Source organism: Trichomycterus rosablanca, chromosome 19 (genome assembly GCF_030014385.1).
Source record: "Trichomycterus rosablanca isolate fTriRos1 chromosome 19, fTriRos1.hap1, whole genome shotgun sequence".
Classification (NCBI taxonomy): Eukaryota; Metazoa; Chordata; class Actinopteri; order Siluriformes; family Trichomycteridae; genus Trichomycterus; species Trichomycterus rosablanca.
Genome location: NC_086006.1, coordinates 24,577,603 through 24,596,228, shown reverse-complemented (window position 1 = coordinate 24,596,228; position 18,626 = coordinate 24,577,603). Strand labels below are relative to the sequence as shown.

Here is an 18,626-nt window from a genome sequence, read left to right as displayed (position 1 = left end):
TATACTGTAACCCTAAAGATTCACGTATTAGAACCCTAAAATGCATAAACACAAAAGGATTAAACCAACTTATGGTGAAACAAAACACATAAGAACTACAAACTTTTTCATCAAAAACCAATTCAGTAAATGACACCAATCCTGAGTCTTTACTGTAAATAATTCCCCATTAGCTCATCTATGTGCCCTTCTGTATAGCACTCTGATAACCGTCTGTGCAAATACAGCTCAACTAATCTCCCCTAATTAAACCAATCTAATACATACAAAGACTCACTAAGCAGCTAATTAACTCCCATCATCAGAAAAGTACTGGTGTCTCATAAAACCACCAGAAAGTGGCAGCCAGTGAGAGCAAAAATGGAAAATGGATTATTGGAGCCCAATTAAATGGAAAAGGCTTGTAACAAAAGATGTTGAGCATTTATTCTGGACTGCAGTGACACACCAGTAACAAATCTGCTCAAAGGCTGCCAAATATTTATTTATTTATTTATTTATTTATTCATAAGGATTTTAACATCATGTTTTACACACTTTGGTTAGATTCATGACAGGACAAGTAGTTACTGGTTACACAAAATTAATCAGCTCAAGTCTTTAATATCAAACACAGTCATGGACAATTTTGTATCTTCAATTCACCCTCACTTACACGTCTCTTACTTTGGGAGGAAACTGGAGCACAAGGAGGAAACCCACACAGACACGGGGAGAACATGCAAACTCCAAACAGAAGTGCCACTGTGCCACCCAGATACTCAGAAAACATAAATTCAAGAACTTAGGGTAGAACAGCAATAAATTAAGCTAGCCCATACAACATGGATTGTCTAGATACAGACATGATTGGCCTTGTTGGGTGGGTTGGGGGGTATAGAAGAGACATAGTGATGGACTGGAATCTGTAAAGGGTGTGTTGCTGCTAAATACTGACATGATGCCCACGTGCATGTGTGGGTGCATGTAAACTTTTGACCTGTAACAGATAACCCTGGTGGAATTATGGGTCTGTCTCAGTTCCTCACGCCAGCTTAATCCGTTCAGCCAGTTAACATTTATCTGAATGCAACTTCTCTCAGCAACGTTCAGCACAGAGTCATACACACCAGGCCGCGAGCACCCGACATCTGATCTTATAAGGTCTCGGTGAGGTCGACCCTAATAACCGCTGAGTTACGTGCTGCTGTCATCCACAGTGCAGAAACGTCGATTAGTGCCAGTTTATTCACCCCTGGGTCCTAAAGTTCCAGATGGATCTGGTCATTCAGGCTGAGCTGTGGTGTGGACAGTACGGAGACGTCTCTGCAGAGGAAGACAAACAGCTCGGCTGTGTTCGTATGTGTTACACAGCTGCAAACATGTGGCGAAATCGTTTAGGGTCGTGGAGGAATCAGGATGAACGTAAAGGGCAGTGAATATGTCCTGGAGAAAAGAAGATGAAGAAAATGCTGTTCTGGCCACTGATGTTGGGGGGATCAATGAGGTATATATGGGTCACCACAGAGGATCTGACCCTAATACCAGACTTGGCACATGTTTACGCTGGATGCCTCTCCTGACGCAACCCTCCCATTTCCATCTGGGCCTGGGGCCGGCCTTGAGAGCGCAATGAGAGGTGCACCTCCCAATGGCTAGGCTGTTTCTGCCATATATACATCTCGGCTCTTAGTCAATCATGTCTATGTCTATGCAGATACCTGACTGTCTAATAGCACCACTGAGATTTGAACCCTGGATCCACAGATATGAGCCGTAGTGGGTGAGTGTACTTCACCACTGTGTCACCTGAGCGGCGGTAGATTTGTTATGTTATGAACTTCTTATATTTTCTAACTACACTTCACCAGCACCTACCTAGACTTTCAGCTTGAGAGGAAACTAACTGGACTTGGAACGGGACAAGCTCACTGACAGCTGTCCACATATTTTTGACCATATAGTATTTAGACCAAGCTGTTAGCAATTATTTGCATTATGTATTTTATATACACGATATGGACTCTATAAGTATTAGGACACGCCTTCTAATTCTTGAATTCATGTGTTTCAGCCAGAATAATTGCTAACAGAAATCATGTGCTTCTGACTTTGCAGCAACAGTTTAGGGAAGGCCCTTTCATGTTCCAGCATGACTGTTCCCCTGTGCACAAAGCTCTATAAAGCCATGAAGAAAAGCTCGGTTTAAAGTAAAGAAACTCCAGTGTCCTGCACAGAGCCCTGACCTCAGCCTTGCCGACCAGCCATATAAATGCTCTTTTGACTGAATGGGCACACGTTCCCACAGACATATTCCAAAGTGGCTGTTAATCTAGCTGAAAAGATCACATAGAGGTCACTATGTTTTAGTACAGTTTTTTTAAATAGGCCAATCAGCTCATGGCCAGGTGTCCAAACACTTTTGAAACACCTTAAACCAATTATTAAAAGGGGTGTTTATTTACTTTTGGCCATGTAGTTCACACAAGGCCTGATCTGCCCCAGATTTTACTTAAAGTGAACCACAGACGATTGTTTTAGATGAACGAAAGATCAAATCTCATTTGACTATGAAATCAGTTTCAACTAAGACGCTCCAAACTCTGGGTGCTAACAGACTCCAGTCTGAACCAGCACTGAACTGAGAGGTCTTTTAATCCTGGCCTTTGGACGTTTTCCTACCTGACTGGGTTTTGGCTAACATCCATCAGCGGACGCTGATTTCACGAGAGCGGTGGGGACGTTCATGAAACGACAGCACAAGAGATGACCTCTGTGTGTGCTTGCACTGGCAAAAAAAAATGTTACAGCGTCGACATAAAGCTCACCTCCTACCGAGAGGGCAGAGAGTGTGTAAAAGTCTGAAAGAAATGCTGTGAGAGATAAAAATATTCAGAAAGCTGGAACACGAGCCATTGTGAAGCGTAGAAAGGCAGAACAGGAGAGTCGAGTGAAGACGCGCGAGAGACGCGAGAGACGGACTGACGGAGGAAAGAGAAGAAAAACGAGGAGCGAGGAGATGAGCACGAGACACGCAGATCAGCGATAGAGGGAAGAAAAATAGAGGGATGGATGGAGCGAGGAGAGGACACATGGCTGACCTTGCGATGCTCCTGCAGGTTGACTGAAGACGAGCATTTCTTGTTGCAGATGGTGCAGATGAGCTTCCTGCGAGTGCTGCCTGCACAAACACACACGCAAAATGAATCAGCGCATTCACAGCAAAGTGAAACATATAGCGAAAGAATTATATAGAAAAGTCACCAGCATTGTGATTTCATTATGAAGAGGCCAGGGAGGGCAGTGACGTCAGTGACCGACAGCTGGGAGCCGGTCAATCAAAAGCTCGGGGTAATTGAGTTAAGAGATATAAAGATGGGTGTTTTCCAAACATTTAGTGGATGCTTTCATTGCTAAGCAAGCCATACTGTACTTCAGTACCCGTCTTAAATCAGTTAGGGCGCTCGGCTTGAGCAGTGCAGTAAAACGTCATCAAAGTGCGAATATGAGACGAATCTGCATTTGTGTGGAATAACCATCAAATTCACTCTGAAAGCTCCATATGTATGTGTTCATCTGGATTTTCTTCCCTGTTTCACTTTTAAACTTGTGTTACAGCTCGAGGTTTTGAGAAATTGTAAAAATCAGCTTTTTTCTGAGAGTCTAAAACGCTTATCGTTAAAAAAAAAACCAAAGCTTAAAGTGGTTTAATGTACTAAAAGAAGGAGACAGGAGCACTAAACTTCTCTTAATTATCACTGCTCATAAGTTCTCACCACTAATGAAATTCCTCGCTCGATGTTTTAATGCAATAAGTCACGTTAACTTTCGTTTGTTCTGTCGCTTTTAACGAGTCATGTCAAACAGTTCGTCTTATTGGAAGCGCTTTAAAAAGGTCAGCGCTTTAAGTGCTGCGGCAAGTGCAAAAATCGCCAGCCCAACGCAGCAAAAAAGTGTCTCACTGCATAGGAAACAACGGCACAGCCAGCGCAAAAACAGTTTTGCTGCTTCTCATGTAAATGTACCCTTACCCATCTCAACCAGAGACCTGGTGGGAGGAGCAAGAAACAGTGCAGACGATTGATTGGTTAAATAGAATCAGCACAGGACTGAGAAAGCACAAGCACCAAATACAAATCCAAACTGCACACGGTTTCATAAAAGCCATGTCATAAAAAACATTAAAAAAGGAAAACTATTTACGCTACTGCTATTGTTTACAGTTACTGTGGTGTATTTTCAGAGATTCGGGTTTTAATCTCAGTGGTGCCACCAACCTGCTGGGAATCTACAGTATAATGTCCGGGGTATTCCTGCCTCGAGCCCAGTGTTCCCTGGTGCATACATTGTTCCTTTAATCATTTTGCTTTGTTACTGATTTAGGTGAATTCTTAAAGACAAAGCTGCATGATTAATACAAAACCACGTGTTTTACTCTAGTTCTAGTTACTCGTGTTTCTTTCTTTCTCCGTATGAATGAAGCTCGTCCTCGTCCTGCTCGTCTGTCTGGTCTCACTGTTTTATCAGTCCATCACAGCGTCCAGATCTTGAGTAACACATGTTTATTTAATCACATCACTCCGTTTCCGGCCTCTGGAGCAGATCACGTGAAGCTCACTTAAAGCAAATCCCAGACCGTCGTTTTTAAGCAGATCGGAGCTCTGAACCCCGGGCCGCACCTGAACATAAAGACACTTTTAGACACGACCAAGGTCCGAATGGACTCCGGTTCAGAACAAAAACTAGTCTGAGTGCTTTCAGAGCTTTCCAGGCCTCTTGCTATCACTTTAGTGTAGAATACCACTTCAGCGTACACACTCAATCACACACTAACACATGCATGTGTGTGGTCCTCACTCGATCCTTTCAGCAACAGTAGTCCCGCTAGGAGCTTTGTTTAACTTGCTACGTCAGTTTGTTTACACATCAGGAGTCCATTGGAAGCTGCACTGATATCACTTACTTGGTGGAATCAGATTGGATGGATCGGTGGAGAAAACAAACGGCTTCTTTTCAACTGAAAGTCGTTTCTGATTAAAAGCTTCCAGTTTGAGCTGATCAGAAACAATTTATCAATGTTAACTCTTTTATTTATATATCAACAGACTCTGTGAGAGGAAGTCTGAGGGTGTGAGAGGATTACAGGAAAAAACGTGGCCTCCTAGTCTACGAAAAAAGAATTTATTTATTTATTTACATATTCATTTATTGCTATTTAACCTGTACTGTGGACATACATTATATAGCCAAAATTACTTGTACACCTGCCCATGACCTGGTTGGACATCCCATTTCAAAAAATGAAAAAGTGCTTGAGAGAATGAGTGACGGCCACAAACCCGGATCTCAGCTGTGTTCAGTAAGCGTGACCGACCGCTGCATCACCAGTGAGATTGGATCAAAAATAAAACAATAAAATAAAAAGTACTAAAGAAAATAAATACACAAATGTGCATTATTAAACACTGCTGCAGTGAGAAAACACCACAGCCGACATCCTAAATATGTGTTTGTGCACATGTATATGATGGTACCTGTGTGTACGTTGCTTTTGTGTTTCTTTAAGGCATCTTTGCTCTTAAATCTCTTCCCACAGCTTTCAACCTTACAGATAAATCTAGCTTCTCCTTTACATGCTTCCTTATGCTGCTCAAAGCTGCACACACACACATTTACACGAGGCATGGTCAGTTATATCTTTTCACTGGACATTCTCATTGCAGATTTATAAACTACACCTACCATATGGATGCACACTGTGGATATAATTAATGACTGTGGGCTATGTTCCCCATAGGACCCCCAATGACCTAATATTATTTAGTTAGTGGGCCATTCTCAGGTAATGTAGGAGTGTAGGAGTAAGTAAGGCACTTGAATAAGTGTAGCAGATGCAGCAGTGTTGGTGGGATTTTGGCATTTGACAGAGGCTGGATACGATGTAAGCAACTGAGGGGTTAAGAGTCTTGCTCAAGCGCCCAACACTGGTAACTTGGCAATGGTGGGGCTTGACCCAGCAACCTTCTGATCACAAGTCCAAAACCTTCACCACTGAGCTACTACCAGTTGAATGTCACTGCTGAGGGACAATGGAAAATCCAAAAATATTATGCCAACAGTGTCATGTGATCACAAAGTGTTCACACAGAGCGTAAACAGCTCTGCTCTCTAACTGTCTAACTGTCTAACTGTACACCTACAACCAGAGTTAAGGGTGTGTGTTTGTGTTTCTAATGATGAGAAAAAGAAATGTACACAGTTTTTTTCAAATACCAACAACACTGTTGCACCTAATAGGACAACACCCACTATCATGTCATTATCATATTAGTGTCAGTACAGTGCAGAGAATGGTCCAGTGGGCCTTTTCTTTCATTAAAATATGGGGTACAAAGGACTTACTCAGTACAGAGTAACAGACGAGCTACAGTTAGTAATTGTATACCAACAAAATGCATCTATATGGTAGGTGTAGCTCATGCAATTGAATAATGAATATACATACAAAATAGGTGAACCTAATAAAGTGACTGGTGTGTGTGTGTGTGTGTGTGTGTACCTGGACTCAGAGCTGAAGGATGAATGGCAGAGAGCACACTGATGAACTTTGGAAGCGTCTACTGACAAATCAGGACTTTCTGTGCAGTGCAGAACACTGAAAAACACCAAGACAAGCAGACTTGTACTCCAAGAATGAACAAAAAACCTAAATGATTGAAAACTAACATTATCAGTAATGTGTAAGCTTGCACTTGATTGGCGTAGCAGTAAAACACGATAGGTCGCTACCACCAAGATTCTGGGTTCGAATTTTAGCTGTGCTATTGGTTGGTTGGGTGTCTGCACAGACATGATTGGTGTCTGAGGGGTGATGGCTGAATAGTCTAGTCATTAGGCGGTGCAATTGTCAGTTGTCCCAAACCCAGATAAAATAAGGCAGATAGCGTCAGAAGGGCATCCGGTGTAAAACTTATTTATTTATTTATAGGGATTTTAACGTCATGTTTTACACACTTTGGTTACTTTACTCACAGGACAGGTAGTTACTGGTTACACAAGATTGATCGATTCAAGTTTTTAATATCAAACACAGTCATGGACAATTTTGTATCTCCAGTTCACCTCATTTCAAAGTCTTTGTACTGTGGCAGGAAACTGGAGCTCCCAGAAGGAAACCCACACAGACACGGGGAGAACATGCAAACTCCACACAGAAAGGACCCGGACCACTTTCCCTTGGCAATCGAAACCAGGACCTTCTTGCTGTGAGGCAACAGTGAAACCTGTGCCACCGTGCCGGCCCTAAAACTGTGCCAATCCAGATATTGCAGACCAGAACGATCAGCTGTGGCAACATCTGATACAGTACTTATGGAAGCAGCCAAAAGAAAACTGATGTGTAAGCTTGCTGTTTTAACATGCAGGTATGAGTGTGTATGTACTGACTGGCGCTGTAGAGCTTGTTTAACTGGAAACTCCTTTCCACAGTTTCGACATTTGAACTCCTTGTCCTCAGCGCTGGCTCTCTGGTGCAGACTCTGTAAGTGCTCAGCCAGAACCTCCTCACTGGGAAAACTGCTCTCACACAGCAAACAGGGGTGATCTTCCTGCTTTATTACTGATTCTACACACACACACACACACACACACACACACACACACACACACACACACACACACACACACACACACACACACACAGCTGAAGTCAAACGTTTACATACATTTACAGCACCATCAGTTTGGATGAAAGCACCAGGTAACTTCACCATATGGACAAGAGTATTAGGACAATGTACAGGGGTTGGACAAAATAACTGAAACACCTGTCATTTTAGTGTGGGAGGTTTCATGGCTAAATTGGACCAGTCTGGTGGCCAATCTTCATTAATTGCACATTGCACCAGTAAGAGCAGAGTGTGAAGGTTCAATTAGCAGGGTAAGAGCACAGTTTTGCTCAAAATATTGCAATGCACACAACATTATGGGTGACATACCAGAGTTCAAAAGAGGACAAATTGTTGGTGCACGTCTTGCTGGCGCATCTGTGACCAAGACAGCAAGTCTTTGTGATGTATCAAGAGCCACGGTATCCAGGGTAATGTCAGCATACCACCAAGAAGGACAAACCACATCCAACAGGATTAACTGTGGACGCAAGAGGAAGCTGTCTGAAAGGGATGTTCGGGTGCTAACCCGGATTGTATCCAAAAAACATAAAACCATGGCTGCCCAAATCACGGCAGAATTAAATGTGCACCTCAACTCTCCTGTTTCCACCAGAACTGTCCGTCGGGAGCTCCACAGGGTCAATATACACGGCCGGGCTGCTATAGCCAAACCTTTGGTCACTCGTGCCAATGCCAAACGTCGGTTTCAATGGTGCAAGGAGCGCAAATCTTGGGCTGTGGACAATGTGAAACATGTATTGTTCTCTGATGAGTCCACCTTTACTGTTTTCCCCACATCCGGGAGAGTTACGGTGTGGAGAAGCCCCAAAGAAGCGTACCACCCAGACTGTTGCATGCCCAGAGTGAAGCATGGGGGTGGATCAGTGATGGTTTGGGCTGCCATATCATGGCATTCCCTTGGCCCAATACTTGTGCTAGATGGGCGTGTCACTGCCAAGGACTACCGAACCATTCTGGAGGATCATGTGCATCCAATGGCGGTGCCGTGTATCAGGATGACAATGCACCAATACACACAGCAAGACTGGTGAAAGATTGGTTTGATGAACATGAAAGTGAAGTTGAACATCTCCCATGGCCTGCACAGTCACCAGATCTAAATATTATTGAGCCACTTTGGGGTGTTTTGGAGAAGCGAGTCAGGAAACGTTTTCCTCCACCAGCATCACGTAGTGACCTGGCCACTATCCTGCAAGAAGAATGGCTTAAAATCCCTCTGACCACTGTGCAGGACTTGTATATGTCATTTCCAAGACGAATTGACGCTGTATTGGCCACAAAAGGAGGCCCTACACCATACTAATAAATTATTGTGGTCTAAAACCAGGTGTTTCAGTTATTTTGTCCAACCCCTGTATGTATGTGTTTCAGCCACAAGAGTTGCGATTATTTAAAAATATATAATTATATGCCTCCAAATTGCAGCAACACTTTAGGGAAGGCCCTTTCCTGTTTCTGCTCTATAAAGCTCGGTTCAAAGTGACACTTCAGTGTCCTGCACAGAGCCCTGATCTCAGCCCCACTGAACAGCTTAGGAATAAACTGGAACATCAACTGAGGCTTTCTTGACCAGCCAAAGAAATGCTCTTTTGACTGAAGAGGCACAAGTTTCCACAGACATAATTCAAAGTCTTGTGAGAAGCCGTCTCAGAAGAGTGGCTGTTCTTAGAGATGAAGAGATCACACAGAGGTCACTCTGTTTTAAAACCATTTGTTTTTGAAATGGGACGTCCGACAAGCTCACAGTCAGGTGTCCAAATACTTTTGGCCATATAGTGTATGAAAAGAGATGTTTAAAAAGCAAAACAGATACACAGTCAAGGTTCTTCATCTTCGTCTCCATCCTGTGAATTATTTCCCCATAACAAGACGGTCTGTTGGATGTTCTCTCTTGCATACTGTTCAGTTACAGACTGATCCAAGTCATTTAAAAAGAAGAAGAAGAAGAAGGACACACAAACCTGGCTGGGTGTTTGTGGCTTTGGCTTCTTTGCCATCTTCTTCATCTTTAACTATCTCGTCGTCCTCGTCGTCCTCCTCCATATCACTGTCCAGGTAGCCGATCAGCAGCTCTGTATCCGGCTCTATATTATCCACCGCCAGGTAGAAGATATTCTCCCCATCCTGTAACACAACACACACAAACAGGTGGAGCTCAGGGTGGTCCTAATGTTCTGGCTGATCTGTGTGTGAGTGGCTTCAGGAAAATAACTCACACTTATTTTGAGAACGCAAAGCTAGCACAGGAAAATGTAAAGAGAGCCGAACCATAATAAATATGCAAGAAATATGTTTTTATGATTGTGGTCATACATGTCAGAGTGAGACTGTGCAGAACAGATGACAGGATGAGGAATTGCTAATCAAATCCTTACAAAAACACACACACACGCAAACACCGACGGAAAGAGAAGGAAAACAGTTCATCCGCTCTTCCTGATTGAGGTCAGAGGTCAAGCACCGTGCAGCCCTAAATTTGCCATTAACAAAACTTCATCTCCTGGAGGGTCAAACACAGACCACCAATCCCTCACACTTTCTGCACTTTGTATTCAAGAAATATACACGTTCATACACACAAAGGCCATGCACACACACAGATCAGATATACACACACACAGGTCATATATACACACGCTCATATACACCAATCAGATACACACACACACACACACACACACAGGCCATATACACACATACACACGCTCATATACACTGATCAGATACACATACACACATACACACATACACACACACACACACACACACACACACACACACACACACACACACACACACACACACACACACACATACACACACGCATACACACTGATGAGATACACACAGGTCATACACATACACACACATACACTGATCAGATACACATACACACATCATTTACACACACATACACTGATCAGATACACATACACACATCATTTACACACACATACAGGTCATATACACACACATGCTTATACACTGATCAGTTACACACACAAACATACATACAGGTCATAGAGACCCACCCACACATAGGTCATATACACACACACATACATTTGAGCCACACACACACATACATTTGAGCCATACACACACACACACACAATTTTGTCTTTTTCAAAATGTCTATTCTATTCTACTGTATTGTGTGTGTTTCATGTTTCTAACCTGACCTGGTCATGCTGGTTTCTGCTCTGAAACTTTAGGAGAATGCATGGAAGTGTCCAAGCTATTAAGGTCCAGTATTTTGTCATCTGCAGACTGGACTACTGAAATTCTTTTTACCAGCCGGTGGTGCCTTGACCAGACAGCAGGTGTTAATAAACAGACAGCGACAATGAGGCGATAACCTATCCGGCTCTCCTCTCCTCAGACATGACAAGCTGTGCCTGTAGCGTGCCTGACCAGGCCAGGTCTCGATGGTGGGCTGGAGTAATAGACTGCTGTGCCACCCAAGTACCTCTTAGTAATTTGTTTATTATTTGCAAGTCAAAACTTTTTCATTTGAAGTCGTCTGGAGGCTGAACGGTGTGTGTGTGTGTGTGTGTGTTTGAGACAGTTCCTTATGCCGCTGCACTTCTTTACTGGAAAGAGATGAAACTGATGAAGGGGAACATGAGGAAGGGAGGAGACAAAGGGCGTGAGAGAGGGAGCCAGATGAAACATGGAGGGTAAGTGGGTGTGTGTTTATACGTTCATGCATGTGTGTGTTCCTCTGTCTTTATTTCCTTATCACAGTCCAAACATCATTACACCTCCTTATCAGGGCCGTCTTCAAAGCATCACCACACACCCACACCCACACACACACAAACTGAAGTGCACACACCACAACACTCCCACAGCAGACATAACAAACCCATACTATCGTTCTTGTTCTGGTTTAAATCTGATCAAAAATATACACACACACCTTATGTTTGGTTACATTTTAGCTCTTATGTACCTTTGTCCAGTTTTTAAGCCAGCAAATTCAAACTGTCACTGAGAACAAATCTATTCTGATGGTCTGATCCTTTGATCCAAAAACCTCAAAAACACAGTGTGTTATGGATTAAAAGTTGCACTGTCCAGTCACTGGCACAGGCTGTCGGACAAAGGAAGAAGCTGCATACAGTATAATACTAGCCAGGGACTGGATGGACGCTATTATCCGTGGCTAAGGAAGAGAAAACTGGACAGTTTCTATTCACTGTGGTTGAGGAAGTGTAAGAAGGGAATTGGAAATGAATGAATTGGGGGAACATGTCAAATAGTTTAGATTTACTAATCACTATAAATGGGACGAAAGGCAGAAAACACCCTGGACACGTCGCCAGTCCATCACAGGGCGGGAATTTCGACTGTGCTATCAATCGGCCGGGCACCTACAGAGACACAAGATTCAGAATGGCTGAAACAGCCTTTGCTGGCCAGTTAAGGTGCCTGCACGGAGGCGGCTGATCACAGATGGCAGAGCGTGGCTCTCCACACACAATACTGAGCTCTGTGAGACCACGCCCCAACTGCAGCGGCTGTGCACGCGTGTGGGTGGTGGTGGCGTCAGCTCTGAGAGAGAAAGATAAGCTCCGCTTGGCCATGACTGAATTCGATGAATAAATGGGGGGGAAATGAAATGCTGAATAATTTCTTAATGCCACATCTACACTGTTTGATGAACAGTGGCCTCCAACCTTTCATGCAGCATTTTTTTTAATGTTCATGTTATTTTAAGTAAAAGCTTTAAAGATGTGGATTATTTAAACATGGGTGGCAGATAACAGCAGATCATAGGGTGTAAATGGCAGATCACATGTGTTTGACTGTCGTACGAGTCGTACCTGGATCGCAGCGAGGTTCTTCTGTTCCTGAGATGGCGCCTGGTGCACAAAGCGGAGCCAGTTAGCATGTCGAGGATTGCTGGCATCCAGTATGTAAAGCACATCACCTCTGTTTCCACGGACCTACATCCAGTCACAGAAAAAGAAGAGTTGCAGTAATCGCTAAAATTCCATAACAGCCGTGACATCACTATATGGCCAAAGGTATTTGGACACCTGACCATGAGCTTGCTGGACATCAAATATTGTTTGTTTGTTTGTTTATTAGGATTTTAACGTCACGTTTTACACTCTGGTTACATTCATGACAGAAACGGTAGTTACTCATTACACAAGATTCATCAGTTCACTCAAGTTTAATGTCAAACACAGTCATGGACAATTTAGTATCTCCAACTCACCTCACTTGTGTGTTTTTGGACTGTGGGAGGAAACCGAAGCTCCCAGAGGAAACCCACGCAGACATGGGGAGAACATGCAAACTCCACACAGAAAAGACCCGAACCCCCTACCTGGGGATCGAACCCAGGACCTTCCTGCTGTGAGCCACCGTGCCGCCCCGGACATCAAATAAAGCAACACTATGAGAACTTTTTAACTATAACAACATCCGCTCTACTGAGAAGACTTTGGAGTATAACTGTAAGAATGTGTGCCCATTTAGTGCCCAAAAGAGCTTTTGTATGGCTGGGCACTGATGTTGGTCAAGAAAGCCTTGACTGATGTTCCGGTTCATTCCAAAACTGTTCAGTGTGGCTGAGGTCAGGGCTCTGTACTGGTCACTGGAGCCTAGATTTTATTTGTGTCTTTATAGAGCTTGCTTAGGGGCAGTGATAGCTCAGTGGTTAAGGTACTGGACCAGTAATCAGAAGATTGCCGGTTCAAACCCCACTGTTGGGCCCCTGAGCAAGGCTCTTAACCCTCAATTGCTTAAAAATCCTGTTCAGTCATAATTGTAAGTCGCTTTGCTAAATGCCTAAAATGTAAATGCTTTGAAACAGGAAAGGGCCTTCCCTAAACTGTTGCTGCAAAGTTAGAAGCATAGAAGTTTCTTTATATAATTGATTTATTTCAACTGTTGCTGAAACACATGAATTCAATACTTCTGGCCATATAATGTACGTGTTCCTTTTAAGTAAACGTCAACCTTTGACTTCAGCAACAACAAAACCCCCTAAAAAAGCCTCAAACTTCAGTGGATGGGAAAATCCTACATATATCAAAGTCACAGTTGCTCAGACACGCTAACAAGCGCTCCTCCAGCACTGTTTTGGATACAAATGATTATTTTGTGTGAATAATTTAGCTTTACTAGACTGAAATGATAGCAAATGATGCCTCACTCTCCCAAAGTATGAAACAACAGTCTCTCGTAATTGCACAGCAGCACCGAAACCCCCCCTGCACATAAAACGCAGTATGGTTAGCAGATTACACGTCCTGGCTGCAAATCAGAGCGAACACACGAGCAGCACTGTAATTTAGGATTCAAACGGTACTGTACAGGAGGCAACGCAGAGCCGCATTCAAACAGACAGATGAATAAATCACCCCAGTAATGTGGCTTAACCCCGGCTAATGCCAGCTCTAATTAAAACGCTACGGAGCTGAAAATAAAACCTGAATCCTTCAGGGCACATGGTGGAAGAGCGGCTTCAGGGCAGAGGGGATTTGCTGTGTGCCCGTGGTGCCGCTTGGCAGGCAAAGCCATTATTATAGAGACTATAGAGGCCAGGCAGCATGAGCTGGGAACATGGTCTACATGCCTGTCCTGATTACTCGTCGCTAAGAGTTGCCCAGTCGAGCATTTCTAGGCTAAAATGCAGCAATTCACAGCGCCAAACCACTTTCAGGAATGTTTTCATGCTTTAGCTATTTTTCTAGTTGATGCCTGTGCATCCAGTCTGTTTTTAATTCTGTATCGAAAAAAACCAAAGGAACATCTGTAAGTTAAACAGGTTTTTGCTCCATGAAAAAAATACACCGGGGTTATGTCATCATAAACATATATAATCATAAACAGCGCATGCAAAATATGCTAGCCCATTACCACTGAGATCTGGGGTTGAAATCTGACCGCCAGGTGTATACACAGAAATCACTGGCTATGTCTAAAGAGGGGGTTTGGATAGCTACTGAGAGGTGCTCTTGTCAGTGCTGGTCCCAAGCCTGGATAAAATAAGGCTGAAAGGGCATCCTGTCTAAACAACTGTGCCAAAACAGGTATGTGGACCAGAATGATCCGGTGTGGCGAAGCAGGCAAAAGATTAATATTAATGAGAATCTTTCTAATCTAAAGTACTAGTGAAATGTTTTGTCACACCCAACGTTTTGACTGTGCCATTGTTTCCTATGAAGCGAGGCAGAGCTGCTTATGTCTAGTTCACGCTACATGATTTTTGCCCTGATTTTCGCTCGGCGAAACTAAGCTCTCAATCGCTATGTGTGAACTACTCAACAACTCGATCCGAGCGGCTCGCCAAGCACTCGACTAAAGAAACATTTCTAGCTTGTCAAATATCTGGATCTGAGTTGCCCAACTGGCAATGATGTGCTATGTCGAACAGCCAATGAGAACGCAAGATACGGGGTGAGGGGAAACGCAGGGGAGGGGTGTAAATAGGTGGGACAGGGGCATAATATAGTTTATATCAATACATCGGCACACACACAAGTTTTACAGTTATCATTAAACCCCTCGTCACTTCTCGCAATTGTTTTCGTGACAGAACGTAGTTTGGGAGACCAGAGAAGCTCGCCTGCAATTCCAGTTGGTGATAGATGGTGTAGTGTGAAACCCCCTATCGCCGATCAGTCTTGTAGTGTGAAAGCCACACCAACTTGAAAGACTCCCGATTACAAGAGATCCAGTCGTGTAGTGTGAACTGTACAGCGACCTGATGACTTGGAAAGTCATGTAGTGTGAACTTGGCATTACCCTACCGCTGTGGCAATATGTGCTTGGTTTTCCGTAGGGGTAAACCAAGCACAAAACGCTCATCACATTAAATCCAAGAAAATACAAGATTTTTTGTGATTTTGTACCATCTGAATTTGACATTTTTGATTCTTCATTGTTTTCAGATCTTGCATTGGTGGGTTATGAAAAGAAGCTACATGAAAATGATTCCCACCTCCCACATCAGCCTCGGGTCCATGCTGTCATTCAAGTCACTGGGCATTCGCTTCTCACCCGCAAACGGGCCAAACTTTTCCCCCTAAAATACAAAAACACAAGCGTCTTAAAACACATATATTCATATTTCAGTGTAGATTCGGGAAAAAGAGTGTTACATCTGATATTAAAAGTTTACATTCACTATTCAGGGACATGGGGACCAAAAAGTATGAAGCCACTGGTGAAAATGCTGTTATTTAGATATTGTTTTTATTTAGTACAATGTTTTTCATTTAAAGGAATAATTTCGGTATAACCATTTGAGTAAAAACATGAATTCCAGAAATTCTTGGTATTCGGTGCAACATAAAAGCACTTGTGAAAGTGACCACACTAATTCCTTAGTACAAAAGGTCAGATTGAGTCTCATCTTCTCCAGTGCAGCACATCAACAGGGCATTTATAACAGGCCACTACTTTTACAGACTTTTATGTTTTCTATAGGCAGCTGTAGCCCAGTGGTTAAAATACTGGACTCGTAATTAAAAGGTTGCTGGTTCAAGCCTCATCTCTGCCAGGTTGCTACTGTTGGGCCCTTGAGCAGTGCTCTTCAGTCGCTTTGAATAAAAGTGTCTGCTAAATGCTCAAAATGTGAAATCTACACAAAGGGGCAATTCAAAGAGGCCGCTCTACCTTCTGCATAATTTGGGAGATGCAGGAAGCCTTACAGGCACTTGGTGAACATGCCAAACTTTGTGTTCCAATTCAAGGATTTAAGTTAGATCCATGGGAAACATTGCTGTGTCACCCCAACCCAAACACCAACAGAACCAGTTACAGCTCCAAAACTTCTAGCTCTAATAACAAATATAACAGTTCCAATTTCAAACGTTTATCTACCAAAAGAACTATTTCCAGTATAAAATACCTATTCTACACTTAGAAAGTCCCAGTTAATGTACAGTAAGAACCATAAGGTACCAAGGAACTAAAGTACCAATTCTTTTTACCAACTTTTGTGTTAAACTGCAATGAATGAAGGAGTCGTGACAGGGAACAATGAGCTGCCTATTTGGGAATACAAACTCAAGGACAGGTTCCAAATACCTTCAAAATGTTTAGCTATGCACACTAGGTAGTGCGCATATCCTTATAAGGTCATACTAACGTAGTGCGCAAATGTAGTGAGGATCAATTCGATTTGAGATACAGCCTCGTTTCCTACGCTACCTCCAGTGCAGTATATACGTGGCACATCATCAGTCAGAACAGTTAAAAACGAGCGACTAAAAGTGGACATGACACAGATAACCACAAAACATGACGTTATGCTGTGAACGTTCCCAGTCTGTGACGGTCTAAGCGCTTAAGTTGTTTATTTTTGGACTAAAACGAACAAACCTTGTTGACTGGTCTCGCAGTGAACAGTCCGACTCCGTCTTGCACTTTGGAGGACTTCAGAATGAACCTGTCTGGCACGTACATGCCCAACATTTTCTACAGATTTGAAAACAGAACACTGAGGAGAAATGTCAAGTTTACAGCGAGTTAAAGTGTTTGCTTTTCGTGCTCAACTCAGAATCAAAACACAGCCCGAACTTCCATGTCTGCTTCGAGGGAAGCGTTGCCCTGCTGTGATTGGTGAAAAGTTCGTAACCAAGAGTAACCGCTTTGGAATAGGGGCGGGGATTCTGAGACTCTGTGCTGTGATTGGTGAAAAGTCCTCAGCGCTGTGTTGTGATTGGTTGAAAGTGTGTAGCCCCAGGCTGGCCGTTTTTGATCCTGGTGGAGTGAAGATGAGTGTGAGGATCAGAATTTCAGGCTGCTGGGTGGAATTGAAGCATTTCTGAGTATTTAAGCTCTATTGGGCGGCTGAGTGTCTCAGAACACTTGCAGACGAACTTTTATTTAGCATTTTTCTTGCATTTAATACATTTTTAATTACAAGGTCTATAATAAGCATCAGAATTTGAATGAAAAGTTGAATCTTGAAGGAAAAGTTGAAGGAGATGTTAGTGGACTTCAGGAGGAATAGGACCACAATCAGACCTGTTACCATCATGAGTCAGAACGTAGAACTGGTGGACACTTACAAGTAGGGTTGCCAACTTTCAGAACTGGAAATAAGGAAGACCCTCGGCTGGCGGGTTGGCGGAGGGCATAGGGTGGGGGGTGGTGTGGTGGGTGTTTACCTGAGCGGGAGCGGGGGGTAGGCGGTTAGGGTTGCACCTATAAAAAATATAACGGGTCTTACACCGTCATAGGTAACATTTTTTCTCAATAATGCAAACAACATTTGTACATAATCCATCTTCACACTGACATGCAGCCCCAGTTCTGGACTGCGTTGCTTAGGGGAGCAGTGAGAAAATCTTGGGGGGCAATGCCCACCCCAGCGCCCCCATAGCGCCGGCCCTGCTTGTGTTACTTTAGTTTCGCCCTAAGCCGGATTCGAACCTAGGGCGGAAAAATACGCACAATGCACTCTGCCCACTGCGCTACTCAAACAACGGTGTATTAAATAGGTTGTTATGCTGATATGCCTGCGCACACACGGCGTTACTAAGACTAAAAGTGAACGCTCCTTAAACACTTTCTAATTACCACGGTAGCGACAGTTTCCTTTTGTTTCATACATATCGGCCTGTCTCAGTCTAATCTGCAGCATCTCTCTCTCCCATTGATAAAAATACGGAACAAAGCGCGTCCTGTATCAGTTCAATACGGAACACCACGTTTAGTTTCCAAATAGCTTGACAATGGCTTGACAACAGACTGGATTGGAGGGCCAACACAGAGGCTGTGTACAGGAAAGCTGATGTCCTCTGAGAAAGCTCATGTCCTCTAATCTTTTACCAGTCGGTTGTTGCGGGGGCTGTCTTCTTTGCAGCAGTGTGTTGGGGAGGCAGCCTCAGAGCAGGGTATGTAAAGAAACTCAACAAACTGATCAGGAAGCCTGGCTCAGTCTTGGGCTGCTCACTTCACAGTTTCAGACGGAACTCACAACCA

General features: G+C 43.5%; 1 protein-coding gene across 4 annotated transcripts in view; it reads right to left on the bottom strand.

Annotated features, from left to right (window-relative positions):
- Window positions 1-17,217, bottom strand: part of prdm5 (PR domain containing 5) — a 95,497-nt gene extending 78,280 nt beyond the window's left edge. For 3 of the 4 annotated variants that reach the window (XM_063015174.1, XM_063015172.1, XM_063015175.1), the window contains exons 1-8: window positions 17,019-17,217; window positions 15,634-15,717; window positions 12,500-12,622; window positions 9,632-9,794; window positions 7,426-7,603; window positions 6,539-6,634; window positions 5,514-5,635; window positions 3,081-3,160 (exon numbers count right to left, since the gene is read on the bottom strand). In XM_063015174.1, coding sequence (XP_062871244.1) covers window positions 3,081-3,160; window positions 5,514-5,635; window positions 6,539-6,634; window positions 7,426-7,603; window positions 9,632-9,794; window positions 12,500-12,622; window positions 15,634-15,717; window positions 17,019-17,111 — 939 coding nt within the window. In that variant the 5' untranslated portion in view covers window positions 17,112-17,217. The remainder of the gene's footprint in view (window positions 1-3,080; window positions 3,161-5,513; window positions 5,636-6,538; window positions 6,635-7,425; window positions 7,604-9,631; window positions 9,795-12,499; window positions 12,623-15,633; window positions 15,718-17,018) is intronic. The other variant, XM_063015173.1, reaches the window with a different exon arrangement.
- Between the last annotated feature and the right edge of the window lie 1,409 nt (window positions 17,218-18,626).